Source organism: Rhinoraja longicauda, chromosome 10 (assembly GCF_053455715.1).
Source record: "Rhinoraja longicauda isolate Sanriku21f chromosome 10, sRhiLon1.1, whole genome shotgun sequence".
Taxonomy (NCBI): Eukaryota; Metazoa; Chordata; class Chondrichthyes; order Rajiformes; family Arhynchobatidae; genus Rhinoraja; species Rhinoraja longicauda.
Genome location: NC_135962.1, coordinates 968,056 through 989,446, shown reverse-complemented (window position 1 = coordinate 989,446; position 21,391 = coordinate 968,056). Strand labels below are relative to the sequence as shown.

General features: G+C 42.0%; 1 protein-coding gene across 3 annotated transcripts in view; it reads left to right on the top strand.

Moving 5' to 3' along the window:
• rcor1 (REST corepressor 1) overlaps positions 1-21,391 on the top strand; it is a 93,902-nt gene that overhangs the window by 34,648 nt on the left and 37,863 nt on the right. For all 3 annotated transcript variants that reach the window (XM_078406012.1, XM_078406010.1, XM_078406011.1), the window contains exon 3: positions 5,259-5,339. In XM_078406012.1, coding sequence (XP_078262138.1) covers positions 5,259-5,339 — 81 coding nt within the window. The remainder of the gene's footprint in view (positions 1-5,258; positions 5,340-21,391) is intronic.

Sequence of the window (21,391 nt, the reverse complement as noted above, 5' to 3'; positions counted from 1 at the left end):
GAGACTGAAAAGAATGCAGGGCAGAGATAGAAACATAGAAAATAGGTGGAGGATGAGGCCATTTGGCCCTTCGAGCCAGCACCACCATTGATTGTTATCATGGCTGATCATCCACAATCAGTACCCGTACCTGCCTTCTCCCCATATCCCTTGATTCCGCTAGCCCCTAGATTTCAATCTAACTCTCTTTTAAATTCATCCAGTGAATTGGCCTCCACTGCCTTCTGTGGCAGAGAATTCCACAAATTCACAACTCTCTGGGTGACAAAGTTTTTTTTCATCTCAGTTTTAAATGGCCTCCCCTTTATTCTTAGACTGTGGTCCCTGGTTAGAAACATAGAAACATAGAAAATAGGTGCAGGAGTAGGCCATTCGGCCCTTCGAGCCTGCAGCGCCATTCAATATGATCATGGCTGATCATCCAGCTCAGTAACCTGTACCTGCCTTCTCTCCATACCCCCTGATCCCATTAGCAAAAAGGGCCAAATCTAACTCCCTCTTAAATATAGCCAATGAACTGGACTCAACTACCTTCTGTGGCAGAGAATTCCACAGACTCACCACTCTCAGTGTGAAGAAATGTTTTCTCATCTCGGTCCTAAAAGACGTCCCCCTTATCCTTAAGCTGTGACCCCTGGTTCTGGACTCCCCCAACATCGGGAACAATCTTCCCGCATCTAGCCTCTCCAACCCCTTAAGAATTTTATATGTTTCTATAAGATCCCCCCTCAGTCTTCTAAATTCCAGCGAGTACAAGCCTAGTCTATCCAGTCTTTCTTCATATGAAAGTCCCGCCATCCCAGGGATCAATCTAGTGAACCTTCTCTGTACTCCCTCTAAGGCAAGAACGTCTTTCCTCAGATTAGGAGACCAAAACTGCACACAATACTCCAGGTGCGGTCTCCCCCAACATTGAGAACATTTTTCCTGCATCCCCTCTCATCCCCTCTCATCCTTCTAAATTCCAGTGAATACAAGCCCAGTCTTTCCAATCTTTCCTCATATGACAGTCCCGCCATCCCGGGGATCAATCTCATTCAGGGAGAAATTTTGTATCCAAAACATGCAGCAAAGGGCACATGCAATGGAGAGAGATTTAAAATGTACGTAGCTAGAAAGCAGGAGTGTTAATGCTTACCTTTGGATGTGAAATGGAGGGAAAACATTTGCAATCAAACCCCTCACAAAGGGAGATGGTTTATTGTAGAAATCAGGAATTCCAGATGCTGGCTAACAAAAAAGACGCAAAGTACTGGAGTATCACAGGGGGTCAGGCAGCACCATTGAAGAACATGGATAGACGGTGTTTCTGGTCAGACTGATTATGGAGGGGGGTGGGGGGGATGAGAGAGGAGAAAACTGGATGGGGGGGGGGGGAGAAGAGGACAAAGCCTGACAAGATGATGGGATTGCTTCTGCAAAGGTGCAACTTTTTTCATTGCAGGGATCACTTTTCATTGCATACAGAACAGTGTTTTAAACTGGTACTCGGTACATGTAACAATAATAAACCTAAACCTAAAATCGATCTCTTTGTCTTTGACCAGTTTGTCGACTTTGAGATGGTTGACATCACTTCCTTGTCTACCTCACCACTGCCATCTAGTGGAATGAGGCTGCGCTTGCCAATCCCTTTCTTGTCTGTTCATGCTATATTCAAACATAGCCAGAGAGCGCTGAGAGTGGATGCACAGAAGCCATTCCCATTGCATTGTCTTTGGTGTTCCCCATAAATCTGTCGTTGGCACCTCCTGTTTCCCATCCACATACTTCAAGTTAACACTAACCTCAGGAAAAAATTGTTTAGTGTCTGTATGCAGTAACATGGCAAGCAATACCAGGTCCTTTGTTTTGCAGTTGTTATCTTGACACCATGCTACTAAACTCTTGTTCCTATCTGTACTCCGTCTCATTGTTGTTTGAGATCCAGCCCACTATGGTGGTGTCAGTGGCAAGCTCATGGATGGAGTTCAGTTTAGTTTAGAGATGCAGCCCGCCGAGTCCGTGCCAGCCGACAATCACCTGTACACTAGTTCTATTCTACATACTAGGGATAATTTAAAGAAACCAATTAATCTGCAAATCTGGACATCTTTGAAATGTGGGAGGAAACTGGTCAACCCGGAGAATACCCACACCATCACAGAGATAACTTACAAACTCCATACAGATGGTACTCGTAGTCAGGATCGAACCTGGATCTCCAGTGCTGTGAGGCAGTAACTCTACACCTGCGCCACAGCACCACCTTACATTTAGAGCAGAATTTGGCCGCAGTCGTGAGTGTATGGATAGCATATTAGGGACGGGGATACAGCCTTATGGGGCCCAGGTTTTGCGAATGATCTTTGAGCAGCATCTCTGGAGGGGGGAAAGGGAATGTTGACTTTTTGGGTCGGGCCATATATAAACCCTATGGCTTTTAATGGTCTGACAGGGAAGGGAATGGTTATGAATCTCTTGGTATACATTTAAGCTTGTTCCATTAGCATCATTGTCTAATCAATAAAGGTAGTCTGCCTTTTTGTATTATTGCTAGAAATTGGTTTGTAAGGAACTGTAACCTTTAATTGCAATTTTTTTGACCTAATTGTAAATCTTTTTAACTGCGTGCCACTCTTGGGAAGCCTTGCTCCTAGTGTGTGTGTATCATAATTAATAAATGGAAATTCATGGGGAATGTTCTTGTAATTTTCTGATATGCTCTGAAGCCGGGAAAGGCTTTGCTATAAAACGTTTTTCAGGGACTGCAGATGCTGGTTTATACTGAAGATAGACACAAAATGTTGGAGTAATTCTGGGACAGGTAGCATCTCTAGAGAGAAGGAATGGGTGACGTTTCAGGTCGAGACCCTTCAAACTGAGAGGAATTACTCAAATTCCTACCTGCACCTCTATTTCAGTGGAATCTGGATCACTACCGGTGAAGGTCACCATTCCTCCCACCTTTGACACAAGGCAGAAGATTATTTGCTACTGGTATCTTCAGGATCTGTGGCTCTGTTGGTCTGGCCATCTTCCAACCTTCTGTGATAAATCATAAGTCATAAGGAGTAGGAGTAGAATTTGGCCATTCAGCCCATCAAGTCTACTCCACCATTCAATCATGGTTGATCTATCTCTCCCTCCTAACCCCATTCTCCTGCCTTCTCCCCATAACCTCTGACACCTGAACTGTTAGTATAAGAAAATAACTGCAGATGCTGGGACAAATCAAAGGTATTTATTCACAAAATGCTGGAGTAACTCAGCAGGTCAGGCAGCATCTCGGGAGAGAAGGGATGGGTGATGTTTCGGGTCGAGACCCTTCGACCCGAAATGTCACCCATTCCCTCCTAGATGCTGCCTGACCTGCTGAGTTACTCCAGCATTTTGTGATACATTCAATTTGTACCGGCATCTGCAGTTATTTTCCCATATAAAGTTTGTATTATCTTCAGACCTGAACTGTTAGTAGGATAGCTGGAAATGAAAACTTAAGAAGCTGAACATACTGGAAATTGGGAAATACAGCATAGAAACAGGCCCCTTCAGCACTGCCCTTCGAGTTTGCACTGCCCTTCGGTCACCCGGTCAATGTTATCCCACTTTCTCATTCACTCCGTATGCACATGTAGCAATTTACAGGAGCCTATTAACCTACAAACATACCTGCTTGTCTTTGGGATGTGGAAGGAAACCGAAGCATCTAGAGGAAACCCACGACGTCACAGGGAGAACATGCAAACTCCACTCAGACATGCTTGAGGTCAGGATTGAACCTGGGTCTCTGGCACTGTGACGCAGCAGCTCTACCAGCTGTGCCACTTTGCCAGAAATCTAAAAAGATGAGGGTCATAGACAGGAACGTGAACTGTTTCTCTTTCCATGGATGCTGCCTGATGTGAGTGTTTCCAGCATTTTCTGTTTTGGCAAGGGCAAGCAGGTAGGGCTGTTCTCTCTCAAATCCCAGACTTGTACCACGAAAGGGCAGCGTGCATTAAATTGAGCCATCTGCCAATTCTCTATGGTACATGACCTGCTGTGTGCCACTATTGTTCATCCTTCACTGTCTCTTGGAAATCCACATCATGGGAAGAGGGCTTTCATTTTTACTGTAGTTACGGATGGTCAGGGAGCTTTGCCTTGAATAAAAGCATATTCTGTTCATGATTGCATTAATATGGGAGCATAGTGTACACAAATTAGCTGCCATACTTTCTATCATTGTGACTACGATTGATTGTCTGTAAAGAACTTTGCAGCATCTCTAGCCATGGATCCATTGAATGGGTTAAGAGCGAAAAATTGAATCTTGGAATCGTGCACATTGTGAATGATGAATGGATGTGTGGTGCTCAAACTATCTTTAAAAAGTTACCTCATCTCTTCATTGTTTTCTATCTTTTACTATCTGATCCCCACCAAAATCTGTCCCAACTTACTTTCATGTGTACATCAGCCAAGCCTATTTAAAGCTAAGTATTTTGTTGCAGTGATAGAACTAGGTTGCCGTACCCCCATGGGAGAATTCGTGTTATCTCATTGCCCACTTTCATTGTTCCTCTGACCATCTGTAAGGTACTCTTTCTCACATCCACCAACTCCTTGAGAATGGGAGCACCCGGAAGAAACACATTGGCTGACCAAGTTCTGTTTATAAGTTTGAACAGAGGTTTGGGATGAAACCTGGCTTGCTGGTGGAGCAGCAACTTGACACCCATTAGTTTAATTTAGTTTAGTTTGTCATGTGTACCGGGGTACAGTGAAAAGCTTTTGTTGCGTGCTAACTCGTCAGCGGAAAGACTATGTATTATTACAATTGAGCCATTCAGAGTGTACAGATACATGATAAAGCGAATAACGTAAATAACCTTTAGTGCAAGATAAAGCCAATAAAGTCTGATTAAAGATAGTCTGGAGGTCTCCAATGAGGTAGATTGGAGCTGAACACAGTTGTCTGGTTGTGGTAGGATGGTTCAGTTGCCTGATAACAGTTGGGAAGAAACGGTCCCTGAATCTGGAGGTGTGCGTTTTCACACTTCTGTACCTTTTGCCTGATGGGAGAGGGGAGAAGAGGGAGTGGCCAGGGTGCGACTCGTCCTTGATTATGCTGCTGGCCTTGCCGAGACAGCGAGGTATAAGTGGAGTCAATGGAAGGGAGATGGTTTGTTAAAATAAACTATTTTAAGTTTACATTTATTTGTAAATGCTGGAACTAGGTACATGTAATGAATATCAACTAAATAGTTTGTTTATTTTTATTCTTTTGCACGCAGATGTTGCAAAGCAATCTCAGGAAAGGGACAACCTTGGAATGCTGGTCTGGTCGCCTAATCAGAATGTCTCCGAGTCCAAATGTAAGTCTGCACTTAAACTTATACTTAATCTTCATTTTCATTTTGAAGTCTGTTACCATATAAGATCAAATGATTTTTATCCCCAATTTTCCAAGAATTGCTCTCTGATGGATCTTGGATTTACCCCTCTAATTACTAATGGAGCAAGCAATGTAAAATACAGTGTGCTTTGAATTTGTGCTTGCTAAGATTCAATGAAAGTAAATGCTGTTTACTCTGCACAATTTCAAGGTAATGCCATGGGGATCTCACCCTTTACATTACGCAGCAAAGGCACCAGGCAATGGTCTGTGACCTATCTTTAATCAAACATGCATCTAAAAGCTGAGCTGTTGACTGTTTTTGTATTCGTACACATAAAAGAGCAATATACTTCTGTCTCCACCCCTTTCTGCTTTCCGCAGAGACCGTTCCCTCCGAAACTCCCTGGTCAACTCGTCACTTCCCACCCAAACCACCCCCTCCCTAGGTACTTTCCCCTGCAACCGTAGGAAATGCAACACCTGTCCCTTTACCTCTCCCCTCGACTCCATCCAAGGACCCAAACAGTCTTTCCAGGTGAGGCAGAGGTTCACTTGCACCTCCTCCAACCTCATCTATTGTATCCGCTGTTCCAGGTGTCAACTTCTCTACATCAGCGAGACCAAGCACAGACTCGGTGATCGTTTCACTGAACACCACCGCTCAGTCCGTCTTAACCTACCTGATCTCCCGGTGGCTCAGCACTTCAACTCCCCCTCCCATTCCCAATCTGACCTTTCTGTCCTGGGCCTCCATTGTAAGAGTGAGGCCCAGCGCAAATTGGAGGAACAGCACCTCGTATTTCGCTTGGGTAGTTTACCCTCAGTGGTATGAGCATTAACTTCTCTAACTTCAGATAGCTCTTGCTTTCCCTCCCCCTTCTTAGTTCTCCCACTAGTCTTACTGTCTCCAACTACATCCTATCTTTGTCCCGCCCCCTCCAATGACATCAGTCTGAAGAAGCGTCTCGACCCGAAACATCACCCATTCCTTCTCTCCAGAGATGCTGCCTGACCCGCTGAGTTACTCCAGCATTTTGTCTACCTTCGATTTAAACCAGCATGTGCAGTTCTTTCCTACACAATATACTTCTGTCTTGTATTTTTAAAGGAATGAACCCAGTGTAGAGCCAGATTGATTGGAACCAGAACCGCTAGTTGCTAAAGGTGTAAATATTTTGTTGGGATGGAAATAGTTATGATAATATTGTGGTCTTTCATCATTGGTGTCATTCAGTTCGCAAAGTGTTGTAAGAATTGAGAAGCACTCTGCAAGCTTATATTTGTGGTTTATTGGGCAGGGCTTAGCATACAATTCACTCTTGGCCATCATCTGTAGTATAATTATTCTTCCACTGATAAACAACATTGACCTTCCAAGGAGTCAGGCAGTATTTGGGAAGAAAGCTTTTAATGTATTTGATACATGATCTTTCAAAAAGGGTGTTGGTTTGCTATGTTAACTGGTCTCCACAGCTGCATAACCTGCAGCTCGTTTCTCTTCACAATTTACATTTCCAGCTATTAAATAAAAAATTTCCTCAACTTTTAAGATTACATACAAACATTTGAAATACCTATTGTTTTTTAAGAGATTACTCCAAGTCACTTTGTTTCAACTTTATACCTGTTAGTTTGCTTATATGTGTGCAACAAGTTAGAACAAGAAATCAAATGCTCGTTTTTGCATTTCTAATATATTTATATAACAACTGAGTATTTTATACTTCTACTACATTGCATGCAAAGATGATAGACACAAAGTGTTGGAGTAACAGTGGGTCAGGCAGTATCTCTGGTGAACATTGATGGGTGACATTTTGGGTCGGGATCCTTCTTTAGAACCTGTTCTGAAGACCTAAAACATCACCTATCCTTGTCCTCCAGAGATGCTGCCTGACACCTGAGTTACTTCAGCACTTTTTTGTACACCAGTACACCTGCAGTTCCTTGTTTCTAGATTTTATGTATGTGTGTGTGTATATATATATATATATTACTAAAGTTTGGATAATGCTTGCTTTTTAAATATTTGATTTGTTTAGAAGTGACAGTTTTAGTTTGTCAGTAGGGTTATTAAAGTTATTATGTCCTAATGTACAAAAACATGCAAGTGTGCTTTTTGATATTGCTGGGCAAAATTATTTTGTTGATTATAAATCAAAATCATGGTGTTCTTAACATGTTGAATTAAAATCAAATGCTAGAGCTATTTGGGCTAGGCAGCATGTGTGGAAAGAGGGAGTCGGTGTTCCAGAATAACTTGAGTTGTGTTTGTCACAACACTGGGAAACTCTACATCCACTATTTTTGGCATTTTCAGTGTCATGTGCTGGACATGAGGATCTGAGCTGGAGTGGGCCACTGGCTCTTTCACCTACTCTATTCATCAAGATCAAGATGTTTGTCTTTGTCCTGGCTGGTCCACCTCTTATTTTGAGATTGTAAACTATGGCTTTAGATTCCTTTAGTTTAGTTTATTGTCACGTGTACTGAGGCACAGTAACCCCACTTTTTAAGAAAGGAGGGAGAGGGAAAACAGGGATTTTTTGTATATAGTCAATACCAGTTAACCAGTAAATGGGGAAGATGCTTAATGTGGATAAGTGTGAGGTTATCCACTTTGGTGGTAAGAATAGGAAGGCAGAGTATTATCTGAATGGTGTCAAGTTAGGAACAGGGGACGTACAACGAGATCAGGGTGTCCTAGTGCATCAGTCACTGAAAGGAAGCATGCAGGTACAGCAGGCAGTGAAGAAAGCCAATGGAATGTTGGCCTTCATAACAAGAGGAGTTGAGTATAGGAGCAAAGAGGTCCTTCTGCAGTTGTACAGGGCCCTAGTGAGACCGTACCTGGAGTACTGTGTGCAGTTTTGGTCTCCAAATCTGAGGAAGGATATTCTTGCTATTGAGGGTGTGTAGCGTAGGTTTACTAGGTTAATTCCCGGAATGGCGGGACTATCATATGTTGAAAGACTGGAGCGACTAGGCTTGTATACACTGGAATTTAGAAGGATGAGAGGAAATCTTATCGAAACGTATAAGATTATTAAGGGGTTGGACACGTTAGAGGCAGGAAACATGTTCCCAATGTTGGGGGAGTCCAGAACAAGGGGCCACAGTTTAAGAATAAGGGGTAGGCCATTTAGAACTGAGATGAGGAAAAACCTTTTCAGTCAGAGAGTTGTGAATCTGTGGAATTCTCTGCCTCAGAAGGTAGTGGAGGGCAATTCTTTGAATGCATTCAAGAGAAAGCTGGATAGAGCTCTTAAGGATAGCGGAGTTAGGGGGTATGGGGAGAAGGCAGGAACGGGGTACTGATTGAGAATGATCAGCCATGATCACGTTGAATGGCGGTGCTGGCTCGAAGGGCCGAATGGCCTCCTCCTGCACCTATTGTCTATTATTAAAGTTGTAATAGCAGTGTATTTGGAAAGCAGTGGCAGGATCGGTCAAAGTCAGCATGGATTTATGAAATCGTGCTTGACTAATCTTCTGGAGTTTTTTGAGGATGTAACAACTAGATTGGATAAGGAAGAGCCAGTGGATGTGGTGTATCTGGACTTTCAAAATGCCTTTGACAAGGTCCCACACAAGAGATTAGTGTGCAAAATTAGAGCACATGGTATTGGGGGTAGGGTATTGACATGGATAGAGAACTGGTTGGCAAACAGGAAGCAAAGAGTAGGAATTAACAAGTCCTTTTCAGAATGGCAGGCAGTGACTGGTGGGGTGCCGCAAGGCTCAGTGCTGGGACCCCAGTTATTTACAGTATATATTAATGATTAGGCAAAGGAATTAAATGTAACATCTCCAAGTTTGCGGATGACAAAGCTGGGTGGCAATGTGAGCTGCGATGAGGATGCTATGAGGCTGCAGGGTGACTTGGATAGGTTGGATGAGTGGGCAGATGCAGTATAATGTGGATACATGTGAGGTTATCCAATTTGGTGGCAAGAACAAGAGGGCAGATTATTATCTGAACAGTTAAGCTGTGTAGGAAAGAACTGCATATGCTGGTTTAAATCGAAGGTAGACAAAATGCTGGTGTAACTCAGCGGAGTAGGCAGCATCTCTGGAGAGAAGGAATGGGTGACGTTTCGGGTCGAGACCCTTCAGACTGATGTCAGGGGAGTGGGCCGGACAGATAGAATGCAGTCAGAGACAGTAAGACTAGTGGGAGAAGTGGGAAGAGGGAGGGGATGGAGAGAGAGGGAAAGCTAGGGCTACCTGAAGTTAGAGAAGTCAATGTTCATATCGCTGGGATGTAAGCTACCCAGGCAAAATATGAGGTGCTGTTTCTTCAATTTGCACTAGGCCTCACTCTGACAATGGAGGAGGCCCAGGACAGAAAGGTCAGATTGAGAATGGGAGAGGGAGTTAAAGTGCTGAGCAACCGGGAGATTGGGTAGGTTAAGGTGGACTGAGCGGAGGTGTTCAGCGAAATGATCGCCGAGCCTGCGCGTGGTCTCGCCGATGTACAGAAGTTGACACCTGGAACAGTGGATGCAGCAGATGAGGTTGGAGGAGGTGCGAGCGCAGCTGAATGGTGTCAGTTTAAGAAAATGAGACCTGGGTGTCCTTGTACATCAGTCATTGAAAGTAAACATGCAGGTACAGCAAGCATTGTGGAAAGCAAATTGCATGTTGGCCTTTATAGCCAGGAGGTCCTACTGCCGGTGTACAGAGCCCTGGTGAGACCACACCTGGAATACAGTTTTGGTCTCCTAATTTGAGGAAGGACATTCTTGCTGTTGAGGGAATGCAGCGTAGGTTCACCAGGTTAATTCCCGGGATGGCGGGACTGACTGGATGGATCGACTGGGATTGTATTCACTGAAATTTAGAAGGATGAGTGGGGATCTTATAGAAACATATACATTTCTTAAGGGATTGGACAGGCTAGATGCAGGAAAAATGTCCACGATATTGGGGGAGTCCGGAACCAGGGGTCACAGTTTAAGAATAAGGGGTAGGCCATTTAGGACTGAGATGAGGAAAAACCTTTCCACCCACAGTTATGAATCTGTGGAATTCTCTGCCACAGAAGGCAGTGGAGGCCAATTCACTAGATGTATTCAAGAGAGAGTTAGATATAGCTCTTGGGGCTAACAGAATCAAGGGATATGGCGAGAAAGCAGGAACGGGATACTGATTCTGGATGATCAGGCATGATCATATTGAATGTCGGTGCTGGCTCGAAGGGCTGAATGGCCTACTACTGCACCTATTTTCTATGTTTCTATGTACAGTGAAAAGCTTTTCTTACGTGCTAACCAGTTAGTGGGAAGACAATACATGATTACAATTGAGCCATTCACAGTGTACAGACTTCAGCTCTGCCTTTAACACGGTCATCCCGAGCAGACTGGTCACCAAACCTTCCGACCTTGGATTTTCCCAAACCATCTGCCAATGGATCAAGGACTTCCTGACCAACCGCCCCCAGACCGTCAAAATAGGCCCTCACCTCTCCTCCACCATTACACTGAGCACCGGCTCACCACAGGGCTGTGTGTTGAGCCCCATCCTTTACTCCCTCTACACTCACGACTGCGCCCCCACCCATCCCACCAACACCATCATCAAGTTCGCGGATGACACGACTGTGGTTGGACTCATCTCAGGAGGAGATGAGACAGCCTATAGGGATGAAATCCAAAGGCTGGCAGCATGGTGTTCAGTGAACAATCTGGTCCTGAACTCCTCCAAAACAAAGGAACTTATAATTGACTTTAGAAAAACCAGTGTAGAATACGACCCACTCTACATCAATGGGGTCTGTGTGGAAAGGGTACCCGCTTTCAGGTTCCTGGGTACGCACATCGCAGAGGATCTTACCTGGTCTACCAACACCATCACCACAGTAAAGAAGGCACAGCATAGACTCCACTTCCTGAGGATCCTCAGGAAAACCAACCTGCAGGAGAAGCTCATGTTGTCCTTCTATCGCTGCTCCATCGAGAGTGCTGGCATACTGTATAACCACATGGTATGCCAGCTGCTCAGAAAAGGACAGGAAGGCCCTTCAGAGGGTCATCACGACGGCCCAGAAGATCATCGGCTGCTCACTGCCCTCCCTGGAGCACCTGTTCAGCCTACGCTGCCTCAGGAGAGCAGGCAAAATAATAAAAGACCCATCCCACCCCGGCCACCGTCTGTTTGTTCATCTGCCCTCTGGTCGACGTTTCAGGTCGATCAAATCCCGAACAAACAGACTTAAGAACAGTTTTTACCCCAGGGCCATACGAGAACTGAACACTACCTTTGCACTAGGCAACACCGTTAAAAAATCTTGTACTTAATATAATTGTATTTATGTATTTATTTGTTTTTGCATTTATTGCATATATGTTTGTACGCACCATCAGGATTGGCTATTTTTTAATTTCGTTGTACTCGTTGCAATGACAATAAATGAATATTATTATTATTATTATTATTACATGATAAAAGGAATAATGTAAATAACATTTAGTGCAAGATAAAGCCAATAAAGTCCAAACAAATCCAAGCTGTTGAGCCACGTGAAAGTGTCTCGCACCACTCAATAATAATGGCATGTCTTTACCAGACGCAGTTCAAAGGGCAGCCTGGCACCATTTCTTCATGGGCTGTTATAGGTGGCAAGTAGGGCTAGCTAGACATGCCAGTAACAAACTAGATCCGAAAAATGGTATTGATGTCAAAATAAACAGTGTCAATCTTGGACGAGTTCCCTGCCCAGCAAAAAGTTTCCATCAGGTGCAGAATATTCAGTTGATTTCACCAACTAAGTCATGCATTCAAGCCAAAAAAGCCAAATTACTCCACAATTTCAAATAATGGAACCATTATCATCTCATGGGAGCAGTCAAAGTATGCCATTTAACATTGGTACCTACTGGTTGTATAGCTCAATAGCAGATGCCAAAAGCTGAATGTCTTCAACAGGAGTTGAGAAAGGCGGGCATGGACTTTCCAGGTAACAGGGGGTGGGGGGGGGGGACGAAGGGAATAAAAATTAGGAATAAAAATGTGCTCTAAAAATATAATGGGGGACATGGGTAGCACTACCAACTGCACTGCTATTACATGTGTCCAAAGTGGGTACACACATTTGAAGGGATCCTGTATGTAAATGCATATTGAACTATTTTATAATTGTGCAAATGGGTTAACATTTGTGAAATCTGCAAGTCTTTTCCCTTATTAGCTATGCATTTCGATTTGTCGGCAGCAAAATTTAAAATTTTACTCGACTTGAGGTATTTCTGGATTAAATAATTGCATGTATTTTTATGATCTGCAGCAGGCTGTTTATAGATGATGCATCGTATGTTTAAAATTCTTGCTATTTTAAAAAGGGACAGGTTATTTGTAAAAAATATTGCACAAAGATAAATGTTATTGTAAATATATACTCTATTCCATTTTGAAGGTTAACTGAATAAGTAAATCAATTCAAATACTAAGCAATTTGTAAAAAAACTTTTGGTTGTCAGATTACGGTACATATTAGACTTGAATATTGTTTGATTGGAAAAATTAAGATGCTCTTAATGAAATACTTGCTGGGGGTGGTGATGTGGCGAAGAGATTTAAGTTCGATCACTTTCAAATATCCTGTTAATTGGGCTTTTGTGCATAAAATAAACTATCGCCTATTTTAAGCATTTTCTGAAGGAGCTCTATCCTTGAAACTAGCTTAAATGTTGAGTGAAATTGAAATACATTATTTTCTTTTAAAAAATAAGCCACTTATGTAACCCCCACTGTGCATTAGTCAATTACTGGGAGTTTTTGAAATGGAACTAGGCTTCTGAGATGGAGCTGTAGAAGTTGCCGTGGGTATTCTTGTTTATTAGCCATACTGCACAGAAACAGAAACTTGTCCACACTGATAAGATGCCCATCTAAGCTAGTCCCACTATGCTGAGGAAACGTGAATGAATAGCAGTTGTTGGAAGAGAGAAGATTGGGTGATTGGTGCCCATAGTAAATGTTGTGAAGTATATAGCTACATTTTTGCTCCTTTTTTCTGTCACAGGCTCAGGAAGGGGGAATGGGTCTGGGAGGTACATTAGTAAGAGAAGCTGGATGACTTGCTCCACAGTGCCACTAGTTGGAGGCAAGGCTGAAAAGAAGGTAATTAAGTCATTAGGAATAGGAATACTTTATTGTCAAATGTGACTAGGCACAGTGAAATTCTTTGCTTGCATGCTCAATGTATACAAATGTATAAGCAGTAAGAGATCTTTTTAAAAAAAATCCTTAGGATATGTAGAAAATTGCAGGCAATTTTACAGAGGAAGATGTTGAATATTTGTTAGTGGCTTGGTTTGATATTAAAGTTTGACTTGCATATTCCAGCTTTTCATGTTAATGTTGTAATATCTGTGTATGATCCAGCACGGTGAATGTTTTGCCCATGAGAGTGGGAAAACAATAACATGAGAGTGGTTAGGAGAATCACAGCTTAGTTCTGTCCCAGTCTAATTGACAGACTCTTATAATTGCAGGATATGCGTGAGATGAATAGAAAGGTAAATGTAATTCATATTTCTCATTCTAACGTGCTGAAATTGAATTTTGAAAGTAAAATATGACCAGGAAAATGTGTTCAAAGATTCTGAATGTTCAAAAGCATCAAAATATCACATCAGGTCTTGCTTTTAGCTTTAAACTGTTACATAAATTTGTTAAAATATAAGTACAATCCATATGCAGTTTAAAAATAGCTTTGTGTGCAGGCAAATGCATGAGTATATATGCTTCATAGAACATGGTACAAGCTTTGTTGTTAACCACTTAATGAGCAATATCAGTCTCTTTAAATTCTCCTTGGTTAGCTTTTAAGGCTTGTTTATTGAGAAATAAACAATCAAATAAATAAACACATTTATTTCAAGAGGGCGAGAATACAAAAATAGGGATGTAATGCTGAGGCTCTACAAGCCGCTGGTCAGACTGCATTTGGAGTATTGTGAGTAATTCTGGGCACCATATCCGGAGGATGGATGTGCTGGCTCTGGAGAGGGTCCAGAGGATGTTTACAAGAATGATCCCAGGTTGACTTATGATGAGCTTTTGACGGCACTGGGCCTGTACTCACTGGAGTTTAGAAGGATGAGGGTGGACCTCATTGAAACTTACTGAATAGTGAAAGGCTTCGATAGAGTGGATGTGGAGAGGGTGTTTCCACTAGTGGGAGAGTCTAGGACTAGAGGTCACAGCCTCAGAATTAAAGGACACTCCTTTAGGAAGGAGATGAGGAGGAATTTCTTTAGTCAGAGGGTGGAATTCTTTGCCATAGAAGGCTGTAGAGGCAAGTCAGTGGATATAGAAAGATTCTTGTTTAATACGGGTGTCAGGGGTTATGGGGAGAAGGCAGGAGAATGGGTTTAGGAGGGAGAGATAGATCAGGCATGATTGAATGGCGGTGTAGACTTGATGGACCGAATGGCCTATTTTCCTCCTATCACTTATGACCTTATGAAATAAAATGACTGACCTAGCTTCAACAATGTAATTTAAGATACATAAATACTGCTTAAAACTGTCACAAAATAAAAAGAGTTTTAAAAGGCCAGTATGTGTTGTTACCATATTCTCCACATGAAATAAATTTGGTTATTTTAAGAATAACCAATGAAAAAAATTAATTGTAAGGAAGCAAGAAATGTATTCTTGACCTCAAAGGGAACTGCATGTGGCATTAATTCAAATTTGTACAAAAATGTTGACAAGGGGGACTGCAGATGCTGGTTTACAAAAAGTCAGTGTTGGAGTAACTCAGCGGGTCAGGTAGTATCTCTGGAGAATGTGATGAGCAATGTTTCAGGTCGGGACCATTCCTCACTAATTTAAAGGAGAGGAGAGAAAAAATGCTGGAAGAGAGGAGGGGCAAGATAAAGCCTGGCAGGTAAGAGGTAGATTCAGTGTGATACAGTGTGGAAACAGACCCTTAGGCCCAACTTGCACACACCGGCCAACGTGTCCCAGCTACATTTGTCTCACCTGCCTGCATTTGGTCCATATCCCTCCAAACCTGTCCCATCTATGTACCTGTCTTACTGTTTCTTAAATGTTGGGATAGTCCCTGCCTCAACTACCTCCTCTGGCAGCTTGTTCCACACACCCACCACCCTCTGTGTGAAAAAGATACAAAAGGATCGAGTTGCGCATTGTGAAGCCAGAGGAAGGAATGTAGGGAAGGAATGGATGAGTGTCTTGCAAATGCTGGCTGACAAAAAAAGATAGTGCTTGAGTGACTCTGGATTAGACATCATGTCCAACTTCTCTAACTTCAATTAACCCTTGCTTTCCCTCTCTCTGTATCCTTCCCCCACCCTAGTTCTCTGACTAGTTTCACTATCCAGCTGATTACATTTTATTGATATTTTGCTGATTGTACTCTCATTGTCGCCTTCCCTAAAGCTAACAAGGAACCAATCTACATTTCGGTGATCTGTCGTTTTCACACCTTGCCCTTCCATATATCTCTAGCTCCCTCTGCCCTGACTCAGTCTGAAGAAGAATCTCAACCTGAAACATCACACATTCCTTCTTTCCAGAGATGCTGCCAGTCCCACTGAGTTATGCCAGTATTTTGTGTCTTAGCATGTTTGATATATTGCATTAGTTAAAAATCATTGTTTCTTGGATCTCTTACATATAATATAATGAATCCTCAATTTTCTTATTACAACAAAAACAAATTGGACTAGATTTTCTAAAGTTCTGAGGTTGCCTGTCCTTTGTACCCCTAAACCAGTTTTCTAATGTGGTCTGGGGCAGTCTTTCCCCAGGACACTGGCTAGAGTGTTGTCATGCAGGCCCAGGCCTCTACAGAGCATGCTACTTTGATGGTGAAGCCCTCTATCGAGACTTATTGACTGTCAAACCTGCTGCTTACAAAAATACAGGACCAGTTTCAAAGCTGGAGAGTTCATTGAGGTTGAGAGCGGGGAAATATGCGGAAGATCACCTGATTTGCCATGAATCCATCAGCGTGATGTCCCTGGTGATCTGCGGAGAGCACATATGAATCTCAGCCTCTGCTTTGGAATAATGTAAAGGAATGTGTCGGAAGGAACCGCAGATGCTAGTGGTGTCCGCTCAGTCCGCCTAGGCCCACACAATCTCCCAGTTGCTAAACACTAACTCCTCCTCCCATTCCCATACTGACCTTTCTGTCCTGGGCCTCCTCCACTGTCAGTGTGAGGCTCAATGCAAATTGGAGGAACAGCACCTCAAATTTCACTTGTGCAGCGGTATGAATATTGACTTCTCTAACTTCAAGTAACCCTTGCTTTCCCTCTCCATCCCTCCCCATTCTAGTTCTCCGATTAGTTTCACCGTCCACCTGATTAATTTTACTGTTTGTGTGCCTCGTTGACACCTTCCCCTCAGCCGACAATGAACCATTCTATATTTCCTTAATCACCGTCTGCTTTGATCTGTCATATTTACAGCTTATCCTTCCATATCTCTAGTCTCCCTCTCCCCTGACTCTCAGTCTGAGGAAGGGTCTCGACCCAAAACGTCACCCATTCCTTTTCTCCAGAGATGCTGCCTGTCCCGCTGAGTTACTCCAGAATTTTGCTTCTTTCTTCAGAATAATGTAAAATGGATAAAATCTCAGCAGAACGTTTGCTTTCTCCCTCGGTCTTTAGATTTTTTTAGACTTTTGATTTTGTTATTGCCGCTGATTTTTCTGCCATCAGTTGAATTTGTTTTGCTCTATTCCCTAAATTCATTGCTCCCTTGTCATAGTGGATGCTGCTGTATCTCCATCAGTAATGTGGGAAATTGCTTTGAGCTGGAATGGTGGGTGAAGAAGGAAGAATGGACCAGGGAGTAGGGGAGCAAAACAACTCTTTGGAGTGTGTAAGGGGAAGGAGTCTGGTGGAGAAATCCCACTCATCGTGCTGGGTTTTTACATACAAAATCTTGCAAATATTTAAAGTTTCATAACAAAAATATCGCCACTCCCCTTTAAGGTGCTGCAGCAGATCTGAAAGTGGGAAGTAGGCAGCAAGTTCCGACAGGCATGCGAGTTGTTCAGGCAGGAATTTACTGGGAAAATTAGATTGAAGCAAACATGGATTTTGCAGCATTGTCAGCGCTGGGTAAACGTGGGGGCATAGCCTGCAGCAGTAGCCTACATCAGCTCAGGCAGCAGAACCCGTACTTGACTGCACCAAAAAAGGTATTTCAACCAAACAAACGTCCTAACAGCAGATCGATACAGCTGCTGGGAATGTAACTGGGATAATCCTATGCACTTGTCCACAAAATAAGTTGATGGTCAATGTTGTGTAGGGAGGAACAGCAGTTGTTGGTTTCAACCAAAGATAGACACAAAAAGCTGGAGTAACTCAGCGGGTCAGACAGTATCTCTGGAGAAAAAGAATAGGTGACGTTCAGGCCGAGACCCTTCTGCAAACAATGCAGAAACACTCCTCTCTGACCTGAACCAAGTGCTAAATAATGCCTGGTTCTCAAAATGTAGCTTATTGGCTTGCTGTAACTTTTAAAATATTGTTGGGTGGTGAATTGTGCATCAGGGCAATGTGGATGCCTTTAAGTGCTGTGTTTAAATTTTGAAAGGATTTATAACTAAAAGGGTAGTGAAAAGATACTCTAAAATCATTATGTTTTGATGAGATCACAGGATTTTAATATACTCTCCCTCAATACAATAACACTCCACTGAAATTTGTTTCCATCCACTTTCTTCAGTCTGTCTCCCTGACTGCTTTTGTGCTTGCAAATTTGGCAACACAGTGGCACAACTCGTGGAGCTGCTGCTTCTTGGCTCCAATAACCGAGGGTTCAATCTAGACTCTGGTGTTGGCTGGGTGGAGTTTACATCCATCATTGTAGTTGGCTCGGTGAAGTCAATCTACGTTGAAGCCCCAATCCTCCACAGTGCTCTTCTAGATTTGTGTGCAAATCACATCTGCCGTTCTCCTGCAGGAGGGTTGCTCGATCATTTTCTTGTCGGCCTTTTTACCATGTATTTTTAAATATCTTTGTCATCTGTAGACATGAGGAAAGAAAAACCTATCTTGTTCTCTCCTTTGAAATAAAATCCAGATGTCCTGTGGCTCATCTTGTCTATGAAAAACTTGTTGCTGTCAAACCATTTATTTGCCATACTTCTGTTTACCGACCATCTCATACTGTCCAACAAATGCAATTCAAACACGGCCAGTCTTTACTAACCTATCCTCCCACTCTCAAGATAGCAAATTTACACTGATGCTCTTAAGTTCATGTACAAAATTCCCCACAATACTGATCCTTTCCAGTCTTAAACTCCACCTCCTTTCATGCATCCCTTTCCTAACCAAAGCTGCTATTTTTTTGCTGGCATCCTTCATTTCTATTCCGTTGCATAAATTTGTGGCTTTAAACCTTTCTCTATGTGTCAGGTTTTCAACATAAATTGTTACTTTGTGGTAAGTGAGAAAAAATCTTGTTTACATGGTCAATACTACTTGAGATATTGATATTTTCCATAACCAGTAGATGGTGCACCACACCTTAAATAAGAATTATGTGGAAGACTAAAACATAAAATGTTCAAAGCTTCAATCATCAGGTCATTTATTCTACAAAAGCTGCATTCGGGTTATAGGTGATTGCAAACTTTTACATATAGCCTTTAATCTGAAGTTTCCCTTTCTAAGAGAATACCAACATATTTATATTATCAAAATATTACATTGGAAATTAGCACACTAGTTCTGTTATAACTGCCTTTGAAGTTGATGTTCAGGCCAATGAGTTAGACATTGGCGTAGACATCACCAACAGGATAGACAGAACCTTTAAAAAGAAATCAAATACCAGAGGGCATAGCTTTAAGATGAGAGGGATAAAATTTAAAGATGTGTGGGCAAGCTTTTACATAGAGGGGTGTGGTGCGTGCCTGGGGCATGCTTCTGCAGGCGATGGTTGAAGCAGATATAATAGTGGCGTTTAAGGGGCTTTTGGATGGCCACATGGGAATGGAGCAATGTGGGCTATGCACAGGTGGCTTAGAGACAGACATTGTCCTGGTCCCATTCTTGTGTTGTTACTGTTCTATGTTCTAGAACCACCCAATCACAAGCAATACCACATAATAATATAATAATATATGATAGTATAATAATATGCACAATTATTATATGCTCGATTTGCAATTTTTCCCAGTTCTAATTGAAGATCACTGACCTGAGATGTTCTTACTGTTTTTCTCTTTCCACAAATATGTGCTATTGAGAGTTTCCAACATTTCATGTTTTTGTTCTTCCAGCATGTGTGGTCTTTTTGTTTTTCAGCCAGTATTTCCGTATGGCCCTGGATAGCGAACATTTTGTCCATGAGAGTGATTAGGACAGACCTAAGCTGTGATTCTCAGATTCTAAATTGACAGGCATCCCTTACCTACGTATCAGCTAAAATAAGCAAATTCTGCATTAAAAATAGAATAGTTTGGGGCTGTGTCTCTGTTTTGCGCTTGTCAATGCATTAAGTATTATGGCACAGTTGTCTGGTTCAGGTAACAATTTAAAACTACCAGAAAATTACCTTAGATGCATATTTTGTGGCAAGAATTCTTTGGTTATTTATAAAGGAGTTACGTACAACTTTGTTGCAGGTGCTTAATTGATTTGCAATAGTACTACCAATATTGTAATGCAAACCATGATTCTGGGAAGTTTAACAATTTGTAGTTATATTGCAAAAATGCTTCATTTGCCATGTTTTAAAGGCATGTGTATTGGTACTTGAATAGGAGAGACATAGAGGAAAATGGACCTAAGGCCGAAGATGCCCGTTTCTGTGCTGTTCAATTCAGATTTTTATGTCAGATTTGCATCATCCAAGGGAAGGAACATCAATTACTTTTGCTTGATGATCAGATCATGTTTTGCTGTTGAGCTTCATTTATGATAAATTATTGTTTTCCTTATTGACGCAAAAATGATAGCAGTGAAGAGTTCCGTGTAATTTCTACCAAATAGATACCTGGGCGTCCAGATCTACTTCCTAAGTTTGGCACGGTTTTAATCCGCCTCTCCAAATGCATATCTATCAAAGGAGCGTTTTAAATTAGAGTCTCGCTCTTTAATACATGATGTACAAAGTTGTTTCTGATCTGGAGTTGATTTTGTTAGACTTTCTATATTATTATATTGTGATTGCAGTTCTGAATCATTTTTGACAAGTGGAATCGCCATGTTTAGGTTAATATATATATTGCATATATATATATTTATATATGCAAATATCTTGCATTCCGGATATGCAAAAGGTTGATAAAAACTAAGGTTGCTACACTTAGACCAAAAAAATCCCCAAATGAAAGGAATTTAAACTATTCTAGTTTCAAGAATGTGATTTGGTGATGAGTATGCCTTAAAAAACTCTTAACCCTAATAGTATGTTGCAGACTTTGCTTAGTGATAATTAGTTCCTCTGTTTAGAGGTCATGTACCTACTTGAAAGCACATCCGCCGTCATGACTCTTTAAAAATCCATTGGAACATGCAGCAAACATGTTACCTAATCTACAATTATTGAGTTCAAGTTGCAAAACCAATGAAGAATTTTATGTTGTGACACTCGCCTCATTTAAAATTATAAATGAAGACATCTATTGGGGGGAGCATAGTGGAATGTAGGTGTTTTTCTTTGATTGTACTGTTAATAGTATTGCTGAGATTTTCAGTGTGGTTTGAACTCCTGACTGAGTACACTTTCGTTCTCCCACATTTCATTTTGAAAAAATATCTTTTAATCATAAAGTCATGCAGCACAGAAACAGGTCCTTCAGCCCAACCTCCCCATGCTGACAAGATGCCCCATCTACACTAGTCCTGCCTGTCCATGTTCGGTCCACAAATCTTTCCTGTCCATGTACCTGTCCAAATGTCTTTTAAATGTTGTTATAGTACCTGCCTCAACTACCTCCTCTGGCAGCTTGTTCCATACACCCATCATCACCCTCTGTGTGGAAAATGTTTCCCCTCTTGTTCCATGTCCTCTGTTTCT